Below are 10,717 nucleotides of genomic sequence, written 5' to 3'. Positions count from 1 at the left end.
TTCTGAATTGATTTTTAAATCCACTGGAATATTGAGTGAAATTACAATAAAGGTTGTTTCTTACTACCTTTAAATTGCTAGATAATTATCCACTTTTGCTCACTATTTATTTATTTTCTTTTACTTTTTCATTGAAAGCAATGTAGAAATGACAGATATATGTAAAGCAATATATATATATATATATATATATTTTTTTTTTTTTTTTTTTCTAAGAGAGCATAGACACAATTCCCATCCCATCCCACCTAATCCCAAGGCATCCCAATCTAGAATATACAAATATATTTAAAAAAATAATTAAATAAATAATTATAGTAATAATGATAAATATAAACAACAGGTAAAAAAAACCCGCTATTAAATAGAAAGGAAAAAAAAAAGATAAAAGGTGGAGTTACTTCCTGTTTCACGAATAACAAATTACCGTAATACCAAAATAATACCGCATCTGTAAAAAGCAGGCTTCGTGACGTCAGAGGTGTCAAATTCCTGACATTTCTGCAGGACAAAGAGGCTTGTCTGGTCTGGAAGAGGAAAGTTTTCCCTTTGTGCCTGCAGACTGAGGAAGTCTCTAACTTCACCGCAGGATTTTGTGGCGTTTTTACAACCGAGCATTTTGGCTGTTTATATCTACGTCAGATAAATAAGGTACGGTAACTTCTTCTCTGTTTTTAACTTGTTGTTGCTCCAGCTGTGGTAGTCTGGGGACAGACATGTTGTCCTGTGGTGTGTTGGATGTGCGGTTAGACTTTTCTAAAAGTAGCTGGGACGCTTTTTTCTTTAGTTTTCACTAACGGTGTGCTCATGTGGACACTCATGGTGTGCAGCTGCAGGGGTCTCTGTTTGCTGGCTTAAATCTCTGCACAATATAAACAAAAGAAGACATCCTACCCAAAAATGTTTTAGTTAGTACTCCAAAAATCTATTGTGTCGGCCTAGTACAGTTAGATGAATGGCATTTAAAGTAAGTGAGCAAGTAAAACTGAGTTGCTGGTTGTATTTCTCATGATCAGTGAGGTGGCTCAGATCCTGGTGTCTGTTTTAATGGTGACAATTGTAAAATGTGTGTGAACAGACAGCAGCAGGGTTGCTCACTGCAGCAGAGGGGTCCTCTGTACAAAAAATTGTTCCAAAGATAATATATGCTAAATCCAATCTGTGTCTCCCTCTGCTGGTTGTAAAGTCAGTGAGGAAATGCTTAATGCTTTGGAAGTATTTTAACACTATGTTGAGCTCAAAGGATATCATGTCTAAAATCTCCCCACCAGGGGTAGATTAAGAGACAATAGGTCCCTGGGCACAGACTTGTTAAAGGCCCCCCCACCTCTCCTACAAGACACAGAAGCTGTATCCGAAACCGCATACTAACGTACTACATACTACATCAGTATGTACTGCATACTGCACACAAAATGTGTATGCAGTATGCCATTCCAGCAGACCGTTCGCAGTATGCAGTATACAGCCAAGTATCCCAGAATGCAATTCGCACCAGCCGACAGCGAAAGCAGAGAATTCAAAGCAGGCTAAAAGCTGTTTTAATTTCCGCTGTAGCGCTGTTAATATGTCACTTTATTAAGTTTTAATATTTTTTCAGGCGTAAAAGTAACCGTTTAGATCCCCAACATGTGGTCAGTTTATCCAAATAACGCCTGTTTGGAAATTTGCTCCGACATATTCGGGGATGAGAGGAGCTGCTGTGGGAGCCGCTGGCCGGGACCAGCAAGCAGCTCGCAGCCGGAATACCGAGATAATCGCCGGTCAACCTCTGTCGTCATCCTGGGGAGAAAGCAATCCAATGAACTGAGCTGCTGCTCTTTGGAGATTCACTGCTGGCTGATTTAAATCCTTTTGGAAGATAAATGTTGGTTTCATAGATGAAATCTAACAATTGTAGCTGCCACATTAGTTTGTCTGAATATAAAGTTAAGCTTCATGTTTTTACTGGACAGAACAGCAGTGCTACCTCTGGGGCTCTTATGTACAGACATCACAATTTCAATAAATATAAATGTATTAAAATGAACAGATCAGTCTATATTGAATTTCGTTTTATCTTATTAAGCTACACAAGCTTGGGTTTTTATTATAGCTACATTACAGACAACATGATTTAGTGCATCTCTACGTACGTTAAGTCAGGTAGGTATCAAAGATTTGGCATGACGCTTAATAAAATAATAACATCTCCGCGGCATGACACCGGCTTGATCACTCTTGTCCGCCATTACGACAATTGACTGGTCCCGGTCAAGGGCTCATTGCATTGTGGGAAACAGTAGGTGAGGTAGACTGGTCTGATACATACTGTGGAATTTTTCCAAATCAGTACGACATCCGGGGATTTTTTGCATACTGCAGATTTTGCTTTTGTTTGCATACTGCATACTATATACTACATTTTGGCAATATCAGTATGTACTTCTAGGATAGTATGCGGTTTTGGATACAGCCAGACTTTGTGGTGGTTTTACCTCTTTTGTTGTTGTTGTTTTTCTTTTTCTTTTTTTTCTTTTTTTTTTGGTTATTTTGTGTCTAAGAGGCAATTTCCTGTCTCTTCCTGGTTGTTTTGTGTCGTTCTTTGGGGTTTTTTGTGTCTTTGTGAAGTCGTTTTGTATTGCTTTGAGGTTATTGTGTCTGTTTTTGGTCATTTTGTGCCGCTTTGTACTCATTTTTGGTCTCCTTTTTTGTCCCTTTTTGCTGTAATTCTGTGTCTCTGGGGTGTTTTTGTGCTTTCCACCTTTTGTAGTAATTTTGTGTCCCTCTGAAGTAATTTTAAGTCTCTGCCTCTTCGGTACATGTTATGCCAGGGTTCAGACGACGCAACATTTTTGTCTGTTCCGTCAGTCACCATGTCAGATAAGGTGATTATGGAGTCATAAAATCTTGCTGTGACTTGGCTGACAGATATGACAGACTACACACTGATCCACGATTAATTATGCCTGATTGCCTTTCACGACGTGCATGATGTTATCTGATTATTCTTGTCCTGTTTTTATGGTTATTAATATTATTTCAGTCACTGTGTCTGTTCATATCCCGGCCAAAATGTTATTGTAGTAACGTAGAAAGTGCCACCAGAAGGCAGGAGCTACATTTGAAGTACAGCATACAAACTATGCAAGTCACTGAATCCTCCACAACAAGTTCCTGCAAATGTTTCACAATAAAAGCCTGTTTAGACAATGAAGGGGTAGAGTATTGAGAATTTGTTTAGGGAGACATTAATTATTTTACTTCACATTCTAATAAGCGTTATGTCAAAAGCCAGCATGTTTCAGTTTTCTTTGAATAACCGCAGTGTGTCTGTGACCCAGGATGGCGACCAAGGGCGGCGTCAGGCCCGATGAAGGCCTGATGATGATGCAGGAGCTTGATGACCGGCTGAAAGAGCAGATTGACAAACTGGAGCATGTTCGCCTGGCTGCTGTTGAACTGAAGGAGAACTTGTCTGGGGTACATTCAGCATGCAATAAATTCCCCTCTTTAACAAAAACGATTTGATTAAAACTCATTTTACCTTCTGTTTTGACATCATTTTCTTCTAACAGAGCAACGGTGATCTTTCCCAGTCTATCGCTGACCATCTGGACTGGTTGAATCACTTGTCAGAGCAAGTAGAGACTCTTCACATGAACACAAGTGTTTTTGTTCAGGTGAGAAACTGATGGAGTTTCTGATGGGATCATGTGCATAGTACAGAAATGATTTACATTGTGTAGTTGATTGCTGAATTTTTATCTATGTGAGAAAGTAATTAGAGCTGTCCAGCAGCATTCAGATGTTGCACTGAGTTGATGTAGCTGCTTTGTTTGGATTATCATAGGTTTTCAAAGTAAAAAAAAACCCTTAATTCTCGTTTTTACTTGGGAACACATCAGACAGTTTACAGTGCTCTCCACTAACTTCTGCTTCATGTATCTCCAGATGAATCCCAAGCCTCGTGCATGGGCGGGAAAACAGAGTTCCAAACATGGCTACCGCTTCGGACGTCTCCACCCAGCTGAGGACGCCCAGTCGGAGTTTGGCTGGTCCCCCATCCGCACACGACGTAACAGTGACGCTGCTTCTGAAATGTCTTGTAACTGGTGACCTGTGGCCTAGAGATTGACTCAGGTTGCAGTTAGTTCAAAGTAATGTACAGCTCACTTCCACCAAATTGATTATGAAAAACCAAACTGTTTGCACATTTTTATCGGTACATTTTCACTCATGACGATGCTAAATTTTTCATGTACTGTAAAAGTTAACATTTTTATGCCCTGTATTGTTGTGTTGTTGAACATGCTAGATTTTTAATAAAAACATGGCCAATCCTATCCTGTCTGTACATCTATTTTATCTATCTTTTTTTATCTATTTATCTTAAATCAAAGAAATTCACTGTACTTAAAAATAAAGTGTGCTTTTTTTCAAACTTGATATGTTTGTGAGTCCCTTGCAGTCCATTCAGAACAACATGACCCACTTTTGGATCGCGACCCACCAGTTGGGAACCACTGTTTTAATGGGTTTTCCCGTATTTAGAAAAATCTATTATGTAGGCTAATTTTGGTGGAAAAGGGGTATTTGTAAAAGAAGGATCAAACAATCAAAAGGTGCCTGAGAGAGACATGGATCAAGAGAGGAAGGGCAGGGGGCCCACAGAGACTGCTTATGCATAGGGTCTGGAATTTGGTGCTACCTCCCTGACAACACTCATGACATTTATTAAAGCTTGGGCTTTGGAAATGTGTGCGCTCTGTTCCCCAAAACAGCCAACAGCTACAACAATCTGATATTGTGAAACAGCTGGATAATAGGCAGTGTTTTCCCGTCTGATGTAATGTGTGTTTCTAAACGTGCAATCAGGCATGTTGTACTGTAGGTCAGCGCGCTCCACCAGCAGAGGGCGCTGCTGACAGGCCTTTATGATGTCACTGTTCATCACAGTGTTGTAAATAAAGCTTTGGCAGAACGCGTGGGTGATAATTCTGGAAGGAGCGTCTGGCTCGCTTAAGTGACACTACCCCTCTTTAAAAGGCTCGTTGTGAACACACCGAGCACTACTTATTTTTGTATCTATATATAAAATATTACGGGTATCGAGTGAACCTTTGAAAACATGGCAGAGAGTGACTGGGACACCGTGACTGTGTTGAGGAAGAAGGGGCCGACCGCCGCTCAGGCCAAATCCAAGCAGGTTAGCATGGACACCTCACTTTTCACTGTTTCTCTCATTTGCTCCCAAGCGTACTCTAAACTGTGTCAGACATAGCCTTTTTTCAAGTTACACGTTTTTGAACACCCTAACAAACCGCTGTTGGGTTGTAAAACGTGATACACGTGGTTAATTTCGGGTTAAATCGACTAGCTAACATGCTTCGTGGTGTAACGTTAGTTTAAGCTAACAACAACAGTGAACATGGCCGTTTGGTTCTTCCAGTAAACGTTTATAACGGTTACCAAAGTCCGAGCTTGATACGGTTAGGTAAATATTTGACTGTGACCAAAATAGCAACTAGCTAGCTAGCATTAGCCAGCTAACCTAAAAAGGATACGTTACTTTGCTACAACGCTAGCTAGCTAAAGTTACATACAACCAACACCATTACATTAACAAGTATAACTTACATGCTTTTAACATGTAAACATGCCCAACCTTAATGTAAGTGTCATGATTGTAAGTAAAACATGGAGCCTAGTTAAACACGGAAGATCATGATGTAACATTAGGTAAGTCCAGCATACACCCACTGTTACAAGCAGTTTTAATATAACTTTAGTATTTGTTTTTAACGGAAAGCAATGTAAGCAGAAAGATTAGCTAACCACAGCCAAACCAGTGTTGAAGTAGATGTGGGTGTGTTTTGGCAGGATTGATCAGGTTGTCTTGTGTGTATCATAACTGTTACACTTGCTCAACCAGCTTCATTAATTATTAACTACATGGTTCGTAACACCGAGCCAATAGCTGTATACAGAATTACATGATCCTGGTCATAATGCAGTCTGCTGTCAGTGAGTCTGGATGTTTTTATGTTTTCAAATTAATGACTTTACTGTACCTGTCTGTTTTTCTTTAGGCTATCACAGCTGCTATGAGACGTGGGGAGGATGTTGAGACATCAAAGAAATGTAAACATATGCTTTCTTGTACAAATTGTAATGTCAGAGTTGTAATTCTGCATGCACTCAGTATATGAAATAGCTTGTGCGGTGATTATGCTTTTTATTGCACGTCTACCACCCTGTATGATGCCCCAACATTACTTTCCACTGCTCCTCACACAGGGTCTGCAGGGCAAAACAAACAGCATGTTGTGACTAAGAACACATCCAAGCTGGACCGGGAGACAGAGGAGCTACACCATGACAGGGTTTCTCTGGAGGTGGGCAAGGTTATTCAGCAAGGCAGACAGGAAAAAGGTCTCACCCAGAAAGACCTGGCCACTGTGAGTCTACACACTTCTCTTATATTGATACGTAAGACGTGACAGTTTGTAGTGCTGCTGCTGATGGTAGAGATAAGGGGTGGGCTATATGGCCCTAAAATAATATCACGATACTTCAATGTAGTTTTGCGATAATTCTGTTCTTGATGTCTTGATATCATAAATTAGTGCTTATTATCAATTTAAGAACATAAAATTGCAGCAAAATAACTGATATAGCTTTACATGTCATCCTAACAGTTTGCCCTCAAATGTTCAGTAAAAACGAAACAAAAATGATTCCTCATTTCTTTAGTTTGTCTTTAGTTTATTCCACACGACTGAAGCAGCTCCTCTTTATGGAACCACCGTGGGGTTGGTAATAATTTCGCTTTCAGCCGTGCTTGTTGTGCCGTGCGTAACAGTATGACGTCAATATGTCAACAAGTCCAAATATTGCGAGTATGATCATGAAAGATAGGATATGGCACACCCCTAGTAGAGATGCCTTTCTTCTGGATTTGTAAATCATTGTTCACCCTGAGGGAAAGGCAGAAAATGGAGATTTAGCTAACCAAGTAACCTCCTTTCCCCTCCATCCAGTGTTCACCTTGCGTTATTGGTCAGTGATTCAGGGCCATATAAATATTTTATTGTCTCTGCTTCCTGTTTAGATTTGAGCAAGTATGTTTGCTCAAAAGGAGCTCTGTCTCGCAGTGGCACTTCACACTGCTGCTTTTTATAATGGCCACGGTCTTGGAACATATGATGACAAATAACTAAGTGGTTTTGAACTTCCTGTGGGAAGAATGAACATGTAAGAACTAGTCCATTCGTAATTAAAAGCTCTGTCTCCACAGTCTACTTTTCTCTCCAAAGAAACACGTAAGGGATTTGCCCTATGAGGTGTCCGTTAGGAATAGACAAAAGAGAGGCCAGAACCATTTGACGTGCAGGGAAATGCAGAGTTGATTGGCTGAGTAACAAAATGTAAGATGATTAAACACATAAAATTGGTCTGCAAATGCTGCACAGGTTGAAACAAAAATGCTCAAAATTGAGTAATTTTCAATAATTTATTGGGTGTGGATCGGACGATGTCTAGGTCTGGCCCCACAGGATGGAGAGGGATATCGGGTTAACAAGGGGTATGCAGTTTGGTCATCTCAAGGGAGAGTGCATCCTGTTTTGCCCCCCTTCAGATCGTCCCTACTGCTTTCAGTCTTGTGTAAAAATAACTGCACACAAACAATATAGAGTAGTAAATGGGAGATGCACAATACTCTTAAAGATTTTACTGAAGAGACATTTGTATTTTTTGTCCAGCTAGCAAAGCCGTATCCTGTGCAAACCTAACCATCATTTCTTATCACATAGTTAATGAAAATATGTCTACACGACCATTTTCTCTTGATTATTTGGAGAAGTTCAGTCACAGAAGCTGCAGACATTTAAAACATGTCAGTTTTCTGCAATAATGTGAAAACTGCAGCCTTGGGATAAATTGATTCCCAGTTACAGGAAGTGCTTTTTGCATGCTTGATAAGTTTTTCTGACTTGTGGTTAAACAAAACAGTAAATTATTTATGGTGAATCTTTTCCTCAGAAAATTAATGAGAAGCCTCAAGTCATTGCAGACTACGAGTGCGGAAGAGCAATTCCCAACAACCAGGTCATGGGCAAGATCGAGAGAGCAATTGGTAAGAATATTAGCTAAAATCTAATGATCCTAGTCACTACGTCTTTATTGTCAGTTGTATGACGCATATGTTCATCTTCTGTGATGAACAGGGCTGAAACTGCGTGGGAAGGATATTGGCCAACCCCTGGAGCCAAAGACCAAGAAGAAATGAACACAAAGCCTCGAAATCAGCCCCCCGCTCCCTTCTTTCCTTGTTTCTGAGCCCTTCCCCCACCCCACTTCCAAGAACCCTCAAACTCTCCCCCTCTCTCCCCCGTACCTCCCCCTCTCTACCTGGGCTGATCTCACCTGTGTCCTGCCTGGGGACCAGGTGCTTCACTGCATTACAGGCTGCATAATGAAAACAGTTTTCTTGACCACGTAATCAAATGAATGATGGAACGTGTTTTTTCAACGTCACAAACTCGAAGTTCTGTGAATCTTCCTTTCACCTACGTCTGCTTCGGCTTTGGCATGATGAATTCAACTTTTTGATAGTAATGTAAATTGGTTAAAAAAGGGTGAATTATTTTTCATGGCCAAATAAACTAGTTCGACACGTTAATTCTGAGCATGACCTAAAGCCAAAAGTGCTTGATTGCATCTTTTTCACACACTTGAGACAGTGCGTGGATGTCATTACAGTGTTGAAATGTTTTAATGCTGTGCTTTGTTTTAATCTAAAAAATAAAATTTGGCAGTTCATGACATTTCTGGGTGTGTAATTGTAGCCACTGGACCACAAGATTGAAATACAAAACTAGTGACATCATCTTGAACATTTCCTTTAAAGTTGTTTTGGCAGTTCTGTTACATCTAATCGCAGATATTTCTTATCATAAACACTGACAAAAAACAATGTTCTTTGAGGTAATGCCTCGCTAAGGCACTAACTGTGCCCAAACCAGATGTTTTGAATGTACAAACACATTAAAAAAGTTTGCAAGAATGTTTTAAAATGACTACATTTACTATGAAAACTATGTTTGGATTGCTGTACTATAAGGAGCTGGGACAGAGACTGCTGCAACAAGCTGAAATCTGAATGCAGTAGTTATCTTCAACCACTAGGTGTCAGCATACTACAAGAAACATTGGGACGGTTCCACTGTCTCAGTATGTTTGTAAGAGAATGTTGCAGCAACTTTTGTGCAGAGCTGTGACTACTTAATGTAAAAATGCTACTTGTTGCCATTTATGCATGAAAAAAATGTTTTATAATCAAAACAAGTACAACTGCTGATAAAGGCACAGGTGCCAAATCAAACAGCAGTGTCAATTAGAAATTAAAGCAGTTTGCCAGAGATGGGACTAAGTCATTGTTTTGCAAGGCACACTTAAGTCTCAAGTCTTTGCAATCAAGTCCTGAGTCCTCAATTAAAAGTTTCATGTCCTAAACAAGTCATAATGCACTGTATACCAAATGTAATGCCATTTTTACAAGAGTAGTAATATATAAAATTCACAAAAGTTATGAATGCATTTTAAAATTTGTATTTATTTGATAAAACACATTTGTTGGAAGTTTTTGTTTCCTGTCAGTAACTTTTCATTCTGCACATTTTGCAACTGCAATCTGTAGTTTGTATAATTTATTGAGTTTTTCAACCTGACTGGATGCTGTCATATTAGTTCAAACAAAGTGGATTTTGAGAATTAAGTGTCAACTTTGCTGGGAACCAATGGTGTTATTGTTGGTTGATTCAGAAAATGGCAGACGTGAGAACATTGAGCTGGATTATTATAACCTGGGTGTTTCTGCAGCATAGGGAGGGCTGACTGAAGAGGAAGGAGCTCACCTCACATCCACATGGGTTTTTATATGCATGTTCTCTTTAAATGAGAAGGATGATCTGATTTGTGGCACACTTTTTAAATTCCATACTTTTTACTCTTTGGGCTTGGGGGAAGGTATCCAGTATTTTCAAGTCTAAAGGCTCAAGTCCAAGTGCAGTCATGAGTCATTAGCGTTACGTCAAAGTCGAAATGCAAGTCAAGTCATCAAATTTATGAATTTAGTCTGACTCGGGTCCAAGTCGTGACTTGAGTTCACACCTCTGCTTTTCACAGAGATGAAATGTTCTGACGTGTGTAGTGTTTGTTTTAGGATCTTAAAAACTAACCTTAAAAAATGAGACATGCCTGCACCATTCAAATGTACAACACTAGCTGTCTCTTTTTCTGTAGTGTTCCATTTTCACCTCGGGCTATTGATTTGAGAATGACTTTGCTAGTGGTAAGGCTGCCGTCTGTTTTATTAAAGATTCATGGACCTTACTGTTGCAGAGTCACAAAAGTGGTGTGGTAAGGGGAAGTGCAAGTGGGACAGAATACATTCAAGGACGGATGTAAACAAAGAATTCCGCAAGGTACTTAGAAGCCTTCTCAGGTGAGACAAAAAGTGTATACCCAGGTCAAGCAGTGTAAACCATGAAGTCCCGTGTCCTGATTAACCTCTATCGAACCCTATGGCGCAATGTCTGGTTTGGTAAGATAAGACCCTGTGGTGCCCCTGGCATGTCTGTAAATCAATGTGGTCATTATTAGGAGGCAGCAGAACACAGCTGAAGAAACCTGCAGCCGTGATTGTTGATCATCCACGACTTGTTTGGGGTAG

General features: G+C 39.9%; 2 protein-coding genes across 2 annotated transcripts; both read left to right on the top strand.

Annotated features, from left to right (window-relative positions):
- Positions 1 to 486: 486 nt before the first annotated feature.
- On the top strand, positions 487 to 4,325 carry LOC144458756 (uncharacterized). Its single transcript, XM_078162131.1, has 4 exons — positions 487 to 651; positions 3,324 to 3,462; positions 3,558 to 3,662; positions 3,934 to 4,325. Exons 2-4 carry the CDS (start codon positions 3,325 to 3,327, stop codon positions 4,096 to 4,098), a joined length of 408 nt encoding a protein of 135 aa, XP_078018257.1. The 5' UTR covers positions 487 to 651; position 3,324; the 3' UTR covers positions 4,099 to 4,325.
- A 595-nt stretch (positions 4,326 to 4,920) lies between these two features.
- On the top strand, positions 4,921 to 8,810 carry edf1 (endothelial differentiation-related factor 1). Its single transcript, XM_033646094.2, has 5 exons — positions 4,921 to 5,188; positions 6,072 to 6,123; positions 6,280 to 6,440; positions 8,026 to 8,119; positions 8,211 to 8,810. The coding sequence occupies exons 1-5, from the start codon at positions 5,111 to 5,113 to the stop codon at positions 8,270 to 8,272; spliced, it is 447 nt and encodes a 148-aa protein (XP_033501985.1). The 5' UTR covers positions 4,921 to 5,110; the 3' UTR covers positions 8,273 to 8,810.
- Positions 8,811 to 10,717: the final 1,907 nt, after the last annotated feature.

The sequence above is a fragment of the Epinephelus lanceolatus genome, chromosome 19 (genome assembly GCF_041903045.1).
Source record: "Epinephelus lanceolatus isolate andai-2023 chromosome 19, ASM4190304v1, whole genome shotgun sequence".
Taxonomy (NCBI): Eukaryota; Metazoa; Chordata; class Actinopteri; order Perciformes; family Serranidae; genus Epinephelus; species Epinephelus lanceolatus.
This window is presented reverse-complemented; position numbering and strand designations above follow the sequence as displayed.